At 33.0% G+C, this 20048-nt stretch overlaps 3 protein-coding genes across 4 annotated transcripts; 1 reads left to right on the top strand and 2 right to left on the bottom strand.

The window, feature by feature from the left end:
- Nucleotides 1-152: 152 nt before the first annotated feature.
- Nucleotides 153-2307, bottom strand: LOC130828758 (probable ribose-5-phosphate isomerase 3, chloroplastic). Its single transcript, XM_057694728.1, has 2 exons — nt 1525-2307; nt 153-653 (listed from the first exon to the last, which is right to left on the bottom strand). The coding sequence occupies exons 1-2, from the start codon at nt 2119-2121 to the stop codon at nt 411-413; spliced, it is 840 nt and encodes a 279-aa protein (XP_057550711.1). The 5' UTR covers nt 2122-2307; the 3' UTR covers nt 153-410.
- A 1630-nt stretch (nt 2308-3937) lies between these two features.
- Nucleotides 3938-9882, bottom strand: LOC130828941 (PITH domain-containing protein At3g04780). Its single transcript, XM_057694989.1, has 8 exons — nt 9725-9882; nt 9538-9624; nt 7233-7356; nt 5484-5532; nt 5340-5397; nt 5192-5238; nt 5023-5100; nt 3938-4418 (listed from the first exon to the last, which is right to left on the bottom strand). The coding sequence occupies exons 1-8, from the start codon at nt 9761-9763 to the stop codon at nt 4367-4369; spliced, it is 534 nt and encodes a 177-aa protein (XP_057550972.1). The 5' UTR covers nt 9764-9882; the 3' UTR covers nt 3938-4366.
- A 2180-nt stretch (nt 9883-12062) lies between these two features.
- On the top strand, nt 12063-19612 carry LOC130828940 (argininosuccinate lyase, chloroplastic-like). Of its 2 annotated transcripts, XM_057694987.1 has the most exons (8): nt 12063-12513; nt 14249-14669; nt 15652-15915; nt 16521-16637; nt 17314-17462; nt 17955-18246; nt 18373-18537; nt 19096-19612. In XM_057694987.1, the coding sequence occupies exons 2-8, from the start codon at nt 14289-14291 to the stop codon at nt 19363-19365; spliced, it is 1638 nt and encodes a 545-aa protein (XP_057550970.1). In that variant the 5' UTR covers nt 12063-12513; nt 14249-14288; the 3' UTR covers nt 19366-19612. The 2 variants fall into 2 exon arrangements, with proteins under 2 accessions (XP_057550970.1, XP_057550971.1); XM_057694988.1 differs by lacking the exon at nt 14249-14669 and having other exon boundaries at nt 12065-12513.
- Nucleotides 19613-20048: the final 436 nt, after the last annotated feature.

The following is a 20048-nucleotide window of genomic DNA, read 5'->3' as shown; positions in this document are numbered from 1 at the left end:
GCTTCCATAATAAGTGTAAATTCCAATCATGTAAAGAAAATCAAAGGAAGTAGACCATCAAGGGAAAAAGCAAGTTCAAGAACAAAAGGACAAAATGAAAGTCAGATAAATGATAAAAATAGTCATATGACAAGTTAATACAAGAATAAGAATTGCAAGCCATTTCAAAGTTGATGAATTTTATTGCAACAATGAGTAATGTACACAATTCGACAAGTTATCTATGTATCTCGCCACAGATTCTCATCTACAAATAAGGATACATGAAGACCCAAAATTTCCAATTCAGACCCTAGAAACCCAACTAAACATTACACGAAGTGAGAAAACATAAGTAAAGAGGTACAACAAGTTGTAGGAAGAGGAAGACTATTCCATACCCAAAATTTATTAAACAACCGATGGAATTTTTACTTGGTCTTCACACTCACCCCAGTTTTTCCTGCAATGATAACCTCAGTAGCCATACCCAGGAACAACCCATGTTCCACTACACCTTCCAAGGCCGAAATTTCCCGCCCTGCAGCTTCAGCATCCTTAATCGGTGTTGAGTAGTATAAGTCCACGATATAATTAGAGTTGTCAGTCACATAAGGCTTGCCATTCCCTTCCATCCTCAACTTTGCCTCACAGCCTAGCTCCTTAAAAATTTCCTGCAACCCCCAGAAAAAGGACATAAACATCATGAAAATGCATTCAAAATTTAGAAAAAAAGATTTTCAAATTCATGCTTATCAGGAAGAAGTTGCAAACTTTCAATGCTACTCAGCTATACTCAAATAATTTTCTTTAACAAATTCATGAATATTAGCAATAACTCCAACTTTAAGTTGGCTACAACTGCAAGAACTAACTAAACCTTTTTTACCTTGCAACATACCTTATCAAAAAAAAAACCTTCCTTATTCATAAGGATAGTTGATTAGGTATAATCAACATATTAAATTCATTATTAGTTAAGGAAATAGAAGGAATGATGCAAATGAATAAAGGGAAAAGGAATAAACATACTGACAAAAATAGACTGATTTCTGATTGAAGAATGTGGAGCAGAAAAATCGACATATAAACATCTTCATAGGTGGAATGCTCTACTCCATACTCTATTCACTAGACCATTCAATTAAGTAAGGTTTCCTATTCCACACTATCTGTTCCCTAATAGTCCATCAGTTTCTCACCTTCCTTGCCACCCAGCAAAGCTGCAAAGGTCATATATTTATTCTTCCAAGTTGAAAAAAACTACCTAATTTCATGTCTATTATTGCTAATCCTTGTGCTAACATTGAATATGGATTCATTATATCTGGAAAACAAATAAAATCAGACAAATATACACGAACAACATGACTAACTAGTAACTATAAGCATTAAATTCACTTCTCATACCATATTAAGTTACAAAGTTTATGATAAAATAAGAATTATTCATAGTAAATTAATGCTTGGTGTTTCTAATTTAGCCTGAAAATAGCATTTTCCTGTGACAAATTATAAATGTGTTAGACGATCAGAAAAACATGCCTGCAATCTGTTGAGATTATACTTCCAGCAAAACTGAACAACTTCAACAGGCATAGCAAGACGACTACCACCTAAACCATCAACAAGTTTAGTATCATCAACCACAACTATAAACTTATCACTAGCAGCTTCCACCATTTTCTCTCTTAAAAGCGCACCACCACGTCCTTTAACAAGATTAAGATCAGGATCAACCTCATCAGCACCATCAATGGCGAGGTCAATGCAAGGATGATCATCAAGAACCGATAGTGGAATACCTAAAGATAACGCCTGTTCTTCAGTACGCTTAGAAGTAGGGATTCCAACAATGTTGGTGAGTTGTCCGGAGGAAAGAAGTTCACCGATTCTTGCGACGGCAAACGCGGCAGTACTACCAGTTCCGAGACCTAAAACCATGCCGGATTTAACCGATTCGACAGCTTTTTCGGCGGCGAGTTTTTTGAGTTGGTCTTGAGTTAAGGCCGGAGCTTGAGAGGAGAGAGATTTGATGGTGAAGGAAGGGGTTTTAATGGTGGTGAAGTTTCGACGGAAATGGAGTTTGAGGAATTTGGAAGAGGTTGGTGAAGGAAGGAGAGAGAAAGTAGCGGAAGCCATTGGAGGATAGGAATGGAGGGAAATGAGAGGTGGATTTGGGAGAGAAATGGTGTTCCTTGGATTGAATATCTACTTATATTTTGTATGAATTGGTTTGATTTGTGAATTGTGAATATGATGAGATTGATGAAGATGGTTGAATCCTTGGATTCATATGTTTGTATTTTGGGTAGGTGAATATGGGAATATAGAAGGAGACGGCCTCATATGTTTGTATTTGTGTTCCTTGGCCTCTCTTAGACTAGATCGCCTGATAACGACCGTTAATTTGGGTCAGTTTAATTCGTGCTTGTAACAATTTGGTATTTTTTTTTGATATTTTTTAACTTTGATTTTAAAGGTATTAATTTTCACCTTAAAGATATCAATTTTCAAAATTGATATCTTTAAGGTCAAAATTGAATAAATGCCAGAAAATTAAAATATTGTTACACGCGCCAATTAGACCAGTCTAAATTGATGGTCACATAATAAAACCGTCTCGTCCAAGTTTTTGTGTATAAAATAGCGCACTAATTCAAAAATCACTTTAATATGTGGCGGCTTTAAAATGAGAGTTTATTTGCCACTTGAAATTTTAGATCATAATTTCTTAAGGAAAAATTATCGTGAATAATACAACTTTTATTGATTTTCCTACCATAATACCAACTATTGATTACCCTATCATAATACCAACTATTGATTAATATGAATGACATCAACTTAAGGGTATTTTCCTTGAATAATACCAAGTACAACTTTAATTTATTAACTTATTTACCAATTTTTTGGCTTATAATTTGATTTTTAATATGTTAGGGATTTTCTAAGAAAACACCCCTTTAAGTTGATATTATTTATGATTAATAAAAAGTTGGTATTGTTGTAGGAAAATAGCAAAAAATTGTACTTGATAATTTTTTTATTTCTTAATTAAATTTCATGTACTCCATTTGTTTTTTTTTTCTTTTAAACGTTATTATATTATTGTCCTTTTGTTTTGTCATTATCTTTCTTTTATTCGCTATTGGTAACAACAAACATAAGATTTTGACTGTTATTATTAACTTCTTTATTCGTTGTTAGTAACAACAAACAAGCCATGAGTCCATGACCTTAAGCTCGGACACAAACAAATTTGTTTTGCGAATTAAAAACTTTTTCCTAAAAAAACTCATTTTATTCAATTTTTTATCGATAAACCTTACTCATAGTGACACAAGATCCAACTTAACCCAATTTGTAACTAGAACTCATAATACCTGATATATTACCCTAAAAAGAGTTGGACATAATCAAAATTTGCTCAACTCTAAATTAATTTTAATCCAATCACTCGTAAAATCAAACGATACTCAAAAATACGACTCAAATTCTACCCTAACCTAAATTTACCTTATTGTCAATATGGACTCGATGCATATTAATTACTTAGACCCGTTTCGGTATATGATAGGCGTAGATCGACCCTTAAATTACATGGACCCGAAATCGTTCAAACTTGACATGACCCAACTCGACATGATCAAAGTAAGATCCAACAAGATTACAAAATTTATAAATATAGTAAAGTTATCATATAACATCCCAAACTAAGAAACCAACCACACAGAAAAGAGAAACGCGAGAGCTTTAGAACTAAACAGTCATAATGATACTCCAATCTAATGCATAATAACTACTAACTACACAAAAATGATTGGGGTATTAAGCTAAACAAATTCAAAATTATTTTAAGATTAATATGCCATGGAAACAATAACCTTCAAAATTCAAATAAAACTCGAGAATTTCAAACCCCGCTTATTTGAACTCTAATAACGAAACCCAAAACTAAAAAAACCGAAAACCAATTATTTGCTAAATTATTTCATAAGTTTCTGTCATGTGAACAAATGCATAATTTTTCAAAGCAACAAGAACACAAAATGTAGCACAAAAGAGAAGAGAATAAGGACCGCATATGATTTTGCAATTCAAGATCCAGTGAATGTTTTCCGTACCCAAATCCTAGATCCAAATTCCATATAACGTTAAACCACGAACCAGAAAATTGAACTGTAATGTTAAAAAAAGGTACGAATCCTGGGTACTATTGCAGATAAGATGATATGTCACAGCTTTGGGGTATAAGCCAAATACATGGCTACTGTAATCCAATCCAAGAATAATAAAAAAAGCAGACATAAGACTGGAAGGCCAAAATACTTGAGGTCAATCATTCACTTCTATCCCAGACTCGGAATTTCTAGATAGCAGCGGATTAATGCTGGTCTTCAATCTTTTTCAGACCCTTCATATCTGTTGTCTCGACCCTGAATTGGAAAGAAACAATCAGCTTATTAATCTCAAATGAAGCACCAATAATGTCCAAAAACAAAGAACGTAGCGGTACATCTCATGTCAGCACAAGCACCTATGATGATAAACGACCCCATAGTTCACTGACACTTTTAATTAAACCCCAATGACTATTTTAGGAATCTGTTGCTCAACTTAAATGTTTTTGACTAAACTGAATCAATCTATCAAGTTTCGTTTAATCCATAACTAATGGGAATTTTTTTACGAAATGGAAGATTGCATGATGCATGAAGAGGCGCAACATTTCATAAGCAAAATCTGTTTTTCAGTGTAGCTGTACAATCAAAATAGAAAGGAGTGGTTGGAATCAGTTATAAAAAAAAACTTGGGGGTCATCTAGGCCTGCTAGCCAGTACAAAATTGGTCACCTATAAACATCTTTCTTGACTGTAATCAGTCCTCTATCATACTTATGGAAGAACATAAAATCAGAGATTTGCATAAACAATACTACAGGAGCAAATAATGATACAAAATCTTGGAGCAGCAAAACTACTAGCATGCCTAGAACAAATTATTAAGATGTAATAATGACAAAGAAAGAGGATAACTTACGTTGTTCCATAGAGAGCTATTTTTTGGATCTTGGTCATCTCTGCCTCAGATTGATTATCTTCAATAAAAATCGTTAAGCTGATATAACCAATAATAAAAAGATAACAAAAGTCAGCCTAATATTATTATAGAGTAAAAGCACAAAAGTCAATTTGGCAATTGATCATACCTACGAACATTTTGGAATTTGACATACTTCAAAACTACAGGTTTTCCCTGCAATTGATAATGTAGTACCCACGGTAAGAAAATGATGACTTCTATTAAGGTGGTTCAAGTGTTAAAAAGTTTCGATATTAGAAACAGGGAGCTGTTACCTTAAGATTCTCAGTTGATAAAACAGCTGTATCACTTGGAGGGAAGTCATTAACATTACTGTCATAACATTTGCCAGATGTAAATATCGAGAAAGTAATCAAAGCTTCTTCAGTAGAGAGATACATGTAAACATAAGAACATACCTGAATCCCATATGCTCTCTATTTGAGTAAAGTTTGACAGTTTTAGGACCTGAAAATGAAGACTTCAGGATTCTGACAACATACTAAAGTTCTAGGGGGTGGCACAGATAAGAGGTCACATTAACTGCACCCAAGCAAATGTAGAGTCAAAAACAATAAAAGGCCATACGCTTCTCCATCATAATACGGAAAGTGCTTAAATAATGTTGAGCTTCAAGCATTTCATGTCTGAATTGATTCACAGACTTCAATCAAAGGCCAGATGTAGAAGGTGCAGAACACAACCATGCATAGCTAATAGCATTGATCTTTTGTCTATACCTTTAAATATTTTTACTTATCAAACCATATGATGGCCTAATTTACATCAATTGCATTTGCGAGAAAACTTTTCATGACGCCAATGGTGATATAAAAAAATTGTTCATCAAATCTAAGCATTCTGCCACGGGACATATTTTATCTACCACAATGGATGTGCAAACCTTCAAATTTCCCCTACATATACGTCTTTAGTATTTATGAACACATCCAAAACTGTATTTTGCGCATATATCCACTTTAATCTATTCCAGACCAAAGATTCATCCTAACTTTAGTACATCTCTTGCTATCTTAACTTACTCTTTCTCCCCTCTTTCCCACCAATGCTGCCCGTGACCAACACGAGACATGAAGAAGGAATCTTCACATTATACACAAACAAACACATGAGAAAAGAGATGGACGAAGGAATCTATACAAGTGTTTTTAAAAAAGAATTAATAAAGCAAATCTCAGATGCTACTACCACTTACTTTTCTTTTACTACTTTTAACTCTAAAAACTTAGAATAAATCCCTATGACTGATTCAAACGTATATTCTTTGTGCCACCTCATCTTCCCTTATGATTTCTCGTGTCACTCCTCTTTACCTTATTCCTTCTATTGTCCCTCCTTGTTAGTATATTCTATCATTTTTTTTTCTTTTTATAGATTACAAATCAGCCTTTCTTCTTCTACAATGTCTCCCTTCGATCATCATATCAATAAATTCAATTAGAGAAAAAAATGTTTATCTATGAAATTATATATAACAAATGCTACAAGAATAGAAATTCATGTGTTATACTCTCCCTTTCTATACACCTCACCTTGAAGTCATTCATCAAAAGCAAAATCCACTTTTGTTAAATTTCTTTTTAGCTTACACTTAGAATTTAAAGTTCAATTTTTAGACCTTTTCTAACCTTTAAAAACCATTACCAGTAACCAATGGATAATTCAAAATATAGCCCTTTCCTTGCACACGCAAAAAATACCAGTATGATCCAATAAGCATAGTATAAACCAGAATAATCAATTGTCAATTGCCAGGTCGAAAAAATTGCTCACGTTGTGTTTTAGACAAGTATAAGCAAGACAAATGCTACCTCCTATAGTTAGCAACGTAAGCATGTAGCAATATCATCAATTGATCATAACACATGATAAAGAATCAAAATACATAATGAAATATGTTCCATGATGATTAACTGATTATCAACAAGTGAAACCAGAAAAAAATTTCCACAAGATAACACGCCAGTAATAGACTGCTTAACTGATATGTTTCAAGGGAACAACATAAGAGCACAAATACTAGGTCTAAAACATGCAACATTTCCTTCCCAATCCCTTTCTTTCATCACTTTTGTCAGAAGTTTGGGTCTGGGGTTGGAGTTGAAATTGGGCAGGGGAGGAAACAATTCTGATAAGTTTATAGTCACCTTCCTCTTCTGGTCCTTTGATAACAATAGAATGCAACTTTATGACTTGCGTAAATGGAATATAGATCAAAAGTTGCTCGTCAGCATCACTCTCTAGATTCAAACCGTCATCTTCACGGTAACCCTAATTCACAAACAACACAGCTTGTAAGGCACATTATAATAATAGTCAAAAACTCAAAAGCCAAATTAAAAAGCAAGCAAAGGTCAGCAATTGTCAATGTCACTTGTCCTCGTTGATAACAAAATTGATCAAGTGTGGGGAGCTAACTTTGATACAGCACTTTTGACTATAACAAAATATCTTTGTTAGACATAAAAATAATCAGCTATCTTTAAAATTCATAGTACTCCGGTTACCACCAATACTCCACAAATTTTGTTTCCTTGGAACATGTTGTATGGCCCAAAAATTGCTCATGTTTCATTGTAATTCTCCTTGTAGTCCCCAATACTACTTAGTTCTCTTTAAACAAGACAACAAATATCCTTCCTAATATCATTCATCCTCCTTCTCTTAACAATTCAATGAGATGGTGCTTATTAGTAGTCAAAATCAAAGATTTCCAAATCCTCCATATTTAACGTTGCCCTAAGGTTTCAAGGTAGGCTAATCCCTGATTCATAATTAAAGTATCATTGTTTACAACAATGTAGTTATAATTTTAAATAGTACACCCTCATAATTAAAGGTAGATCCACCCCATCGTAAAAGGTGTGGAATATAATTTTACATGTTTGAGTCATTGTGATTAATAAATTCAGAGTTCAGACTAAGGCAATTCGAAGGGGCACAGAAAATTTCCAAATGTTGCTAAAAACAAGTTGTGCTTTTCAATAATTTAATTTATTATTAGGTTGAGGTAGCCATTCTTACCTATGTTGGTCAATTATGTAATTGGGTATCTGCTATGAACCAGAACCTCAAACATGTTGATAGACATTTGAAGAAGATAGTGCGGAATTGTATTGCAGAAGATATAGCAGATAGTGAAGATAGATTCAAGATTTTCGAGAAGTTTGACACTCCCAAAAAAACTAAACAAAGTAATACAAACTTCTAAATTCATTACGGGACTCCTTTCTCCCTAATTTCCTAAATTATTTACACTATCTCGGATCCTTGCACAAACTATCTCTAACTCACTTCTTGGCTTCTTCAACAGGCCTTTTGCTTGAGCTAATTTCCACTAATTTATTGTAAACCATTTTGAGCTAAATTTCTTCAACAAAAAAAAAAAGTTGCACAAAACATTAATTTCAACAGAAATTATAAATCAATGAAAATGAGGGTACAAACTTCAATTCCTATGTTAGGCACCTTAACATAAAAGCTATTGAAAAAAAAAGAAATAGAGGTGAAGGACAACGAAGGCAGAGGTAATGAATATCTAGACAAATGTATACATCACTAGATATCTTCATTTCAACTCACATATGCCATTCCTAGGCTGAATCTTTAATGCTCATTAGGGTATAAAACATTATTTTGGGCCAAAATCAAGGAAATTTCTTGGAAAGTAGCAGCGTAGACCACATGGACAAGACACAAGTACTCAAGTGCTAGGAACTAGGAAAATGTGAAATCTGCTAAAAGGTACCTATGACTCTGTTCCTAGGCAAGAAACCATTCATGGTCGATCATAATTCCCAAAACAATCTTATTTCTTGTGTACTATGTTGAAAAAATCAGAAAAGCTTCTTGTTTCTTCTCTTTTAAGGTTGTGATAGCCAATAATTCTATGAACATCTGTCCACAGCACCAGAAGAACCATAGCCATCAATCTTTTGAACGCTAGTACAACTATACTTGCATTATCATAGTCAAGGCTTGTTTCGAATTCCACATAGCCAAAGTAGTACAACATCTAATTAATCAAAGTTCAACTAATGAAGTCTCAACCCCCCAGCTATAACCAAAACTCGAATTTAATTTTAATTGCCCTCCATTACTATTTTACTATGTTCTCAATCACCCTAGGTCACAAGTCACAAACTCGTTGCTATTACAAAGGTAAGGTTGGTACATCTGACCCCCAAAATCCCGCATAATGGCATGTTTTGGCAACTGCGGTTCTCAACTGCCCTACCACAACTTCAAAATAATTCAAGACATTCCTGCATTCTCTCAGAAGAAGATTTCTTTGCAAACACAATATACTGTTGAATGTTGATAACCTAGAACAAATTATCAATTTTAAAAACCCTAATTATCAATTGGGTATGAATTTCGTGCCAATAAGCTCTCAAATAATTCATTCAACGCAATAATTTAAAAAAAAATTGAATATATTGAGAGAAGAACCTGCTTGAGGGCATTGGCAATAGTGTTACTGCTCTTCTGATTGAGACATTCGACTTCACTCCAATCTATATGCTCCAACAAATCCACCTTTCAACATCAAAAGCAATAATTATAAATATAACGAATAAATTACTAACAACTTTGTTGGAAAAAAACGACTTTAAGAGAGAAAAAAAAGGAGATATACTTGGTTTCTGTGAATTGCAGAAGCGGATTCGGCAGCCATGGCAGACAAAAAAACAATAGCGATGAGAAGAAGGGAAGAGGGAAAGAAAAAAAGAATATGAGCGTAGCAACTTTTCTCCAAATTCCAATTTTGCTTAACGCAACTTTGTTATGCACAGCACAACACTAAAAAAAGGACACATAAAAATGAATCTTTTAACAAAGTAAATTTTTTTTTATCGACTTAAAATAGCTATACTGATTTTATATATAGTTAGTGATCACTTATAATTTTAATATGATTTTATATACATTTATGGTCCGTTTATCTTATAGTTTTGGCTGAAAAATCTCTTGTTTATCTTGATGGTCATGTTTGTCCAACTTCAATCATATCATTTTCTTCATAAAATTCATTCCAATGTTTACCATTAGGAGAGGTCGTATTAAATGGTAATGGAAATTTGTAAACAAAAAAACTTTTTTTATTAAAGTTTCATTACCATGGTAATGATATGGAACTTTTGATAAAATTTTACGCTATAAGCCTATAACTTATAACTAAAACCACACTGTACACAGATAAATGAATCATCATATTATATCATATACTATATACTTATAGTATACTATAAAGATGAAGTAATAATTTCACATGGCAATCTCTTAGCAATTTGCTTAAGTGGATTAAATTTATTGGTGATAAAATAGCTTATGTGTCATCCTTTAATTAACATTTTATTTTATTATATTTATATATACTAAATCATGTAATTATATAAATATACACAAAGTCTTTAAAAGTAAATTAATAAAAATAAGCAACTATGGGGATATGCTATAGTAGCTTTTTGGTTATTACATACATTTAATTTAAAATATATTTTATAATATCTTTATATTAAAAATTTCGTGTATTGCATAAGTTTTTATGCTAGTATTTATATATAATCTACATAACCCAAAAATCAATTGTTTACACTTTCATGCTATACACAAAAACCTAAAATTTAAGGTCGACTTTCTCGTATGCTTAGACTAGACCTGATCATGGGCGGCCCGGCCTGACCCGACCCGAAAAAGTGAGGGTTTGGGTATCAAAATATGGCCCGATGGGCGGGTTTGGGCAGAAAATAAGTGGCCCGAATTTTTTTGGGACGGGTTTGGGATTGACATTTGGCCAGCGGGCCGGCCCGGCCCGGCTCGGCTCGAAAAAGAGTAAAGCATTATTAATATTCTTGCAATATTTTATTTGTTATGAAGTTTGATGTACTAATTTAATTATTAATATTTTTAATTATATGTAATGAAAATTACAAAAGTTATATATTAATAATCTTTGCAATGAAATGATTCAAACAAGATATCACTTAATTATATTTCAACTTATAAATAAAAAAAATTAAACAAAAATTAAGAGTAAAGAATTAATAATGATATTTTTCTAAGTTGCAATTAATTTGAAAAGGAAAAATTAATATTTTAATTTTAGTTTTATTGTATGATACAATTAAATAATATATAAAATAAGCCCGCAAGCCGCAAAAAGCCCGCATATTACGGGTTTGGACAGAAACTTTTAGGCCCGCACTTTGGCCCCGCTCGGCCCGGGCAGGTGTTTGATCACCTCTAGCTTAGACCAATAAAGGATAAATTTGGGGTAAATCCCTCTCTATTGGAATCAAATGATGGTGCTCGACGTCAATATAGGGTTAAACGTGGTGTTGGAGGTTATAGATGAGGTGGTGGAGATACTTGCAAACACGAAATAAATTAAAATAAAATATATGAGGAATTTGGGTTTACATATGAAGCTTGTACATCAAGCAATATTATAAATTAATGAAGAAACGACTTGAGACACTTGTCACACTGTCATTAAGAATTTTTCCCTCTTTTTTCTATTATCGACAGAGAAGCTTTAGATATTTAATTTGATATTTAAGGAAACAAATAACTTATTAAAACATGTAATATTTATTGATTGACTATAACTATATACGATGATCTATAATATTTTATTTCTTTATATAAACCAAAAAAAAAATATACATATAAATCTTTATTTTAACTTAGATAATAAATCATTATCACATAATAAATAAGCTAATTAATTTGGTTATATGATGATCTATGTATGAGTATGTTGCATAAAATAAATCTCACTAAAACTATTTGGTTCCCATATAAATCGATTACATTTAAATCATGATGAATTTTTTAATATTTCTATTTTTAGAATATATCAAAATCATACGCTATTATTATTAGTTTATATCCTTTTTAATTTTTTTTTTATATATTTACATACTTATGCAACCGTGTATTTGTACGGACATATATAGTAATTGTAATAAGAGAAAGAGAGTTTGCGATCCACTCAGTTCAACCCTCTGCATGCATTCCATCACAGTAAAATGAGGCGGATTTAAATGGGGGCAAGAGGAGGCACGTGCCTCTAGGCATCATAAAAAAAAAAAAGAAAAAAAATTACCCACCCACAAACAAAAACCCTAAAACCCATTTACCCGCAGGGCCACAGCCACCCACGACTGGACGAGTGACGAGTGACGACCCACACCACCCACCCCTCGCCGGAATTTCTCGCTAGTCGCCACCCCTGATTGCTGTTCACTGAGCGAACCCTAAAATCCCTAAAACTCAGTTCGTTGTTCGCCTAGTCGCACTTCGCAAGGCCACTGCTGGCTGCTACTGCTGCTGCCGTGAACCGGTGAACGTGAAATCAAGGTCACCAGGCCCATCAACGCCGACGGCCCACCACCAAACCAACCCACCTTCAATTCAATTTAGGTATTATTTTGATTTTTGAAATCCCCAAAAGTCAGGGCTTTGTTTTTATTAGAAATATCAAATGATTATTCAAAAAATATATATACTAAATTTGAGCAACATAACAATAAAAGATTGCTCCTTTTCACCCAGATTTTTTTTCCAATTAGATGAAAATGAATACTTTTTATGGATTTTTTCATTTATGCTCATTTACTATGTTTGCTTAAAAATTTGTAAAAAAAAAGCAATAAAATCTAATTTTATTTCTTTACGGGTTTTCTCTTCTAAAAGCAATCATACACTTATTATATATGATGAAAATTCCATGTATAGATGATGAACATGAGTTAAAAATCAATACTTTCCTGATTTACCCCATTTCTTTCTTCCTTCATTTTCTTTTTTTTTTTTTTGGATTTTAATTTTATAATTAAATGTATTTATCCAGAGTTAATCAAGTGAGAAAATTAAAAAAAAGAATTCAAACTGAAATTAATAAAATAAAGATCAAAATTTCGTAAATTTTTTTTCATATATTGGTGCCCCTGGAGCGTTTGAAGTCTGGACCCGTCCCTTTCATGTCACATAGGATAATTTATGTTTCTATGGTGAGGTTCATTCCCATGCAAGTCGATGCTGCTGTTAATTGGGCCTGTAATCAATTCTTCGAACCCGCATTGACACATAGCACGACTGATGGAACTCCACAATGTTGTAGCATATCAATAGACTCATAACTCATTGTATGTGGATCATCAATGCATATTGCAAGAAAAGGAGCCATCATGGTCTATGTAAATGGCTACCATGTCATCTATAAGAAAAGGAACTATAAACTGTTGAAACCAAGTATAATAATTGTGTTACAAATTAGTGGTAAGTATAATAATTTTGATATGCAGTAATGGATACCACATCATTTCGTCTCGAAAAAGGACAAACTATGAACAAATACACTCATTTAATCTTAAATTAATTATAAAAGAAGTGAAAGAGTATAAAACATATATAAAGAGGGTTCCTCGCTCCATATTTGATCGTTCATTTAATATGAGTTGGCTCTTATGCCCATATCAAAAGGAGTACTACACATCCTCCTAAATCCTTTGCTCCTTTTCAGGATGCACGACACAATTGCCTATATAGGTGGGCTAATGTAGCACTACCCTAACTATAACACCCACAACTTCTAAATCTTAAACAGTGAAATATACATCAATTGCACCATATTCGTGCTCTTGCTAGGTAAGACCATAGTGGAAGGTTTTTTTAATCTTGTTGGTTTGAGTTTATGAGAGTCGTGTTTCAAATAGGTGTTGCTAAAGATTTCAGGCGTTTTTATGATCGAGATAACTTAAATATAGTACCTATTTTATTCTAGGTTGCATACACTTTTGGCTCACATATGCATGTCAAATTATTTTAAAATTAATTAAAAATTGAATTCATTTTCATTATATTGTAATACTAATAAGTTGATAATAAATGTCTAATCCCAATTAATGATAGTATATAACTTTTTTCTTCAAAACCTTAATATAAATCTTCAATGTGAGGGGAAGCTTGATTTCATATTCTTCTAATAGTTTCAATTGAAGTGTAAGAAATTTGTTGAGATTGTTAAAGAGTAAGTTTATTGAGATTGATTTTCAAATCTTTTGTAAATGTTTAATCAAAGATATTTTTATTTAAATATAATTGGATGCATGATTTTCCTTTTATTTTTTTTTCTAAATAAGGTTTACATTTGCAGCGTACTCGAATTTACTCAATAATCGACGGCGATATTGTCAATGTTTAGTAATATAAAGCTTACCATCGAATGTATGGCTGCCTCTTCACTTATTCACCAGTCTTTTTCCCTTTATCAATCGCCCAGAAACAACACCTTTCAATCTCAAAATACTCTCCTATCTAATCAAATATTACAAATACCTAAAAATTCCTATACCCCAAAACTGCTTCAACGTTGTTCATCCTCCTCTTCTTCATCTAGGAGTACAATGAGTTCTCAAAAGAACGATGATAAAGAGGCTAAATTATGGGGAGGGAGATTTGAAGAAAGTGTTACTGAGACTGTTGAGAATTTTACTGAGTCTATCTCTTTCGATAAAGCTCTTTACAAACATGATATTATGGGTAGTCGTGCTCATGCTACCATGCTTGCTAATCAGGTTCTAACTTTTGTTTCCATTCTGTGTTTTTTTTAATTAATTGAAATTATTTTAGTTTAATTTGTGGTGGGTATTCTAATTCATCTGCATTTTCAAACTCATTTTTGGGTAGGTATAAAAGATGTTTAATTTATGATTCGTTAAAGTGACATATAAAGACCTAATTACCCAAATTTGGGATTCTTGCATGATTAATATTCTTAATACAACCCGAACTTGTTTTGATTATTTGAGTTTAATTTGAGTTGGGTATTTTAATTAATCTGCATTTTATTTTTGGTTATTTTAGGGTTAGTTTGTTTTGCTGCTTTGGGTTATGTTTTAAGGTTAATGAAAGAGATTACAATCTCTTATTTAATGTAATTGTTGAATTATGAAGTTATATGAAATGAAACGGACTTGGACTTTTTAATGTTGTGTTATTATTGTTTGTTTTATTCAATTCAGATTCGCACATCTTCTTTGTTTCACAATTTGTTGAGCTTATTGATTGATTCTGGATTCGTTCTTTTTCTATAATTAAGGTTAATTTTTGTTTTTATGCAATGGAAATGTGTAGATCTTTTTTGGGTAGTAAAGAATACTCCAATTAGGGTTCTTTATTTTGTCGCTTTGATTTTTGTTCTCGAGCAAAACACGATCATAATCTATGTTGTAAACAGTAAATGGTTGTTTTATTGATGTTAATTCCTTTTAGCTCAGTTTTCTAGATTTTTAATTTTTTTAGATGTTGAATGATTTATCAGGGATTTTAGGTTACAAACTAGCTACATAATTGTGGTTAAGGTTTGGTTTACACCATTGGAAATGGTTATTAGTTGATAGATTTGCTAAAGCAGCCTTCAAAACCCTAATTATGCAAATATGGGATTTTATATGTTTAGTGTGTTGAGATAAAATACTATCATGCACTTGCTTCTTATACGTGGTTTGTGATGATAAAACGAAGTATATGAGAATCTAAATCTGTTGATGGTTATAGGGACTAATCAGTGTACAAGATAGAGATAGTATTCTCCAAGGTCTTGATATGATAGAGAGGCGTATAGAGGCTGGTGAATTTGTATGGAGGAGTGATAGGGAGGATGTTCATATGAACATTGAAGCAACACTTACTGATCTTATTGGTGAGCCTGCTAAGAAGCTTCACACTGCACGAAGCCGAAATGATCAAGTTGTTACTGATTTTCGTTTGTGGTGTCGAGATGCCATTGATGATATCCTCAAGAAGATCAAAAAGCTTCAGGTTTTTGCCTTGTCATTTAATTTATTTGGCCAAGGAAATGCATTTAACTTCATATTTTTGTTCTGATTGCAGCTTGCTGGCTTTTGTTTTTTTGTATGTTTTATGCAAAGCTCAGCATGCATGGCTTAATCAAATGTGGATTTTCTTCCAGATGGGCATACATTAGACAAATGATACTGTTTCATGTTAGCAAAGCTGAGCAAGCATAGTTTAATTAAAAATTAGATTTTTCCTTCCCGATCCTTAACAATGCTCTGTCGGTACAATTAGTGTATCATGATTTGCTAATATCCTCGTGAATCGCAAATCGAAAAATTCGAATTATGATTGGCTTTTTGCTATATTTGGACCATTTGAATGAATCGCAAATTTCAAAAGCAAATTAACTTGCTAATCATGTTGTACTTGGTACATTAGACCGATAATTTTTTTTTTGAGTCAAAGTATTATGTAAATTGACTTCCTCGTCTTCTAGTTATGGCTTGCCAATCTGTGAAGAGTGTAAAAAGACTTATCTTACTGATATATGATGCACATAACACCCTATATTGTTCGATATGGTTGTTAAATAATGAAACTTACATATTATATTATGTATAATGCAGGTTGCACTGGTTACCTTGGCTTTAAAGAATGAAGGTACTATTGTTCCCGGCTACACACATTTGCAAAGGGCGCAACCTATTTTGCTGGAACATCTACTTCTAGCTTATGTTGAGCAGGTCCATTTTGACTCAAAGTTCATTCATTTTTCGGATTAAGACTTTGGCATTGTTGTAAAGTTCATTAACTTTTAGAGAACATAGGTCCTAGAATGGTCAATGATCTCATCAGTTCTCTTAGATGTTTCTTGACACTGTTACTAAAAACTATTATTTTGAAAGATTCCACTAAGAATCAATTGATAGACACATGTTTCTTTCCTTTTTAAACAACTTTTACAGCATGTTTGGTAGTTGGTATTAAACGGTGGTAATAGGAATGAAAAGCTAGTGTAATCTTGGTTGAACAATCTCTTGGCTACCTTGATGGTCATGCTTGTCCAATTTCAAGCATCTCATTTTCTTCATTTTCTTCATATAATTCATTCCAATGCATTACTATTTGGAGGTGGTATTAGGTGGTAATGGAAATTTGTAAACAAAAATCTTTTGTGATCAAAGTTCATCACTATGGGAATGACATGGAACTTATGATGAAATTTTACACTATATATCATTCCCATTACCATCATTTAGTACCACTAACCAAACGGGCCGTTATGGTTTTTTTATTTTTACGTTACCTCAATTCATTTGGGGAGTGTGACAATAGAATGATTATCCATGTCTTGTTTGTTGTTTCATGATACATTTGTGCAAATCTGATGTTGCCTTGGTCTTTCTCTTTCTTCTGTAGCTTGATCGAGATGCTGGTCGTCTCACTGATTGCAAAGCTAGGTTGAATTACTGTCCGTTGGGTGCGTGTGCGTTGGCGGGCACCGGCCTACCAATTGATAGAATTATGACTTCTGATGCCTTAGGATTCACTGCTCCCTTGAGAAACAGGTACATGTGAAAATTTTACTAGCAAATGTCTCACACAAGTTGACAATGTCTTTATTAAAAATCTGATATTAAAGAACTTGACTACATGAAATGGGTGCTATTTTTTCAGAAAGGCCAACAGTTTTTTTGAGTGAGAAATTGTTTTCACGTTTAGATGAGAGAAACATTAGTTGCATAATCGCTTTTTCACGATGAGACCATAAAACAAACAAGTACTAGAATTAGATAGAAGTTTCACGGTTTTCTATTGCTTGCTTTTGTTTGCTTGTTTGTCATTGCATGCTTTGTTATTTAAGTTTTGAGGTTTCTAAGAATTACGATTAAAGTTTAAACTATTGTGTGCTGGGCTATATTATCCTTGCATATGTATAATATGATGTAGGATATATTTTTTTCTAGACTATATTAATTAGGTCTCCGTTCCATAATTTGTAAAACTTGTAAACTACTTTGATATAGTGATAGGCCCTCAATTATTTTTTTATATTACAGCATAGATGCTGTCTCCGATAGAGACTTCTTGCTGGAGTTCCTTTCAGCAAACTCTATCACAGCCATTCATCTTTCTCGGCTTGGTGAAGAGTGGGTGTTATGGGCTTCTGAAGAATTTGGATTCTTGACCCCGAATGATTCGGTTTCAACTGGAAGTAGTATAATGCCGCAAAAGAAAAACCCAGATCCCATGGAACTTGTCCGTGGAAAATGTGCACGAGTTGTAGGCGACGTAGTCACTCTTCTTGTACTATGCAAAGGTCTTCCCCAAGCTTATAACCGTGATCTTCAGGTACACCGTTCACGTTGATAATTAGTTTTTCATTATGAAAAACTACATCTCGAGGCTACTTGCACTCGCTTTCTCTCCCTTTTTGGTAGTTGGCTGACTTGATGCTATCATCTTTCTTCTAAACAGGAAGACAAGGAGCCCGTATTTGACAGCGTGAAGACTATCGTAGGGATGCTAGAGGTATGTTCTGAGTTTGCACAAAACGTTACCTTCAACAAAGATAGAATCCAGAACTCTCTGCCAGCCGGTCATCTTGACGCTACAACAGTTGCAGATTATCTTGTAAAGAAGGTGAGAATTTTCAGGAAGTTTTTACAGGATATTCAATATTCATAAACAACCTCATTCGTCTTATGTTTTCGTTTTTTCATTTCATTTCATTAGCCTTGTGGTATTTTCATGATTGAGGCTCTAAGCATATCTTCATCACATATCATTCATCAGTTTCATTAGTCTACCTTCATCGTGATATTGTTTCATGGATGACTAACTGCATTTTCATAGAATTCTATGTATTAAGTTTATCTATGGACCAATATATGACAATAGATATGATAAAATGGAGGAAGAAAATATATGTAAAGGATCATTGATATTGATTTTTTTCAATTGTAGACTAGATATTATATTGGATATAATTAGTATTCGATAGGATCAAATAATCTATGTTAGCAGCGTTTTTTACACTAATTTGTTTGGGGTTCATGTAGCACCATAGTTGTGTAACCTTTCCAATTTCCTTTTCCATTGCAATTCGCTTAAATACATACACTCATGTTAGTAGCTAGTATATATCTTCTTTTTGTATATCCTTGCCCCTCCTGATCTCTCACTTTACAATTCCACTAGGGGGTACCATTCAGAACTAGTCATGACATTGTAGGAAGATCGGTTGCGCTGTGTGTCGCCAAGGGTTGTCAGCTTCAAGATCTAACGCTTGATGAACTCAGGGGCATTAGTCCAGTTTTTAGCGAGGATGTGTACGATTATCTTGGGGTAGAGAATTCCATCAAGAAGTTCTGTTCATATGGTTCAACAGGTTCAGAATGCGTGTCGAGTCAACTGGATTTTTGGGCTGCTCAACTTGAGATAGACAGGAGTGCATATAATCACAAGTGATCTTTATGAAATTAAATTCCTACCAATTTCTGTTCAATTATGCAATTTTTTTGGTTCTGCTAAACTTTTGCTACTCCTAAAGACCCTATATGGGCTGTGTGCCTCTTATCACAAATAATGGAGCAATCCTATTGTTAATCCTGTTAGACTTTGTTTTGTTTTAAGTTTTTCAGTTTTAATAAATCTTTTAGGTTCTCACTATTTTGAGGAGAGTATGATTAATGAATGACCTGTATTATTTTGGCCTTGGCTTGAGAGTTATAGATTATTGTGCATGTACATGTCATTTTGATGTCACTGGAGATTTTGAACTCTATATCTTTTTTGTCAAAAGCTAACCTGACCTGCTTACTCGACTTGAACCTAACTTGAAATAAGTGGGATTGAATTGAGACTTTTAACTCAATTGATTAAATGGATCGACCTCACTTGATCTGTTTATTAAATGGATTAGATTTAAGTCAAAATTTTAACTCTAAAACAAACTTATTCAATTAAACATGTTAATTTCGATTAAATCAATAAGTATACCCTAAACTTAATACATTTAATATTTTCTTATTTTTCATAGTAGACACAAAATAAACAAAAAAAAAACATAAAGTTTAAAATTAAAGCTAAAAATTAAATCTAATTAATATTAAAAACCTTAAATTGAAAACAAAAAATTATAAACGGGTTAA

This window comes from Amaranthus tricolor, chromosome 12 (genome assembly GCF_026212465.1).
Source record: "Amaranthus tricolor cultivar Red isolate AtriRed21 chromosome 12, ASM2621246v1, whole genome shotgun sequence".
Taxonomy (NCBI): Eukaryota; Viridiplantae; Streptophyta; class Magnoliopsida; order Caryophyllales; family Amaranthaceae; genus Amaranthus; species Amaranthus tricolor.
The sequence above is the reverse complement of the archived record's forward strand: the minus strand, read 5'-3'. Positions and strand labels throughout refer to the sequence as shown.

Bases quoted from the DNA above. Each gene is read 5' to 3' on its own strand.
- LOC130828940 (XM_057694987.1), top strand. From the start codon at position 14,289: ATGTTTAGTAATATAAAGCTTACCATCGAATGTATGGCTGCCTCTTCA. The intron at 16,638-17,313 runs GTCCATTTTGAC...TTTCTTCTGTAG, and splicing joins TTCTAGCTTATGTTGAGCAG to CTTGATCGAGATGCTGGTCG. The intron at 18,538-19,095 runs GTGAGAATTTTC...CAATTCCACTAG, and splicing joins CAGATTATCTTGTAAAGAAG to GGGGTACCATTCAGAACTAG.
- LOC130828941 (XM_057694989.1), bottom strand. From the start codon at position 9,763: ATGGCTGCCGAATCCGCTTCTGCAATTCACAGAAACCAA. The intron at 5,533-7,232 runs GTGACTATAAAC...CTTCATTTTCAG, and splicing joins CAAAGGACCAGAAGAGGAAG to GTCCTAAAACTGTCAAACTT. The intron at 5,398-5,483 runs GTATGTTCTTAT...ATGTTATGACAG, and splicing joins AGAGAGCATATGGGATTCAG to TAATGTTAATGACTTCCCTC.
- LOC130828758 (XM_057694728.1), bottom strand. From the start codon at position 2,121: ATGGCTTCCGCTACTTTCTCTCTCCTTCCTTCACCAACCTCTTCCAAA. The intron at 654-1,524 runs GCATGTTTTTCT...TGGGGGTTGCAG, and splicing joins ATAATCTCAACAGATTGCAG to GAAATTTTTAAGGAGCTAGG.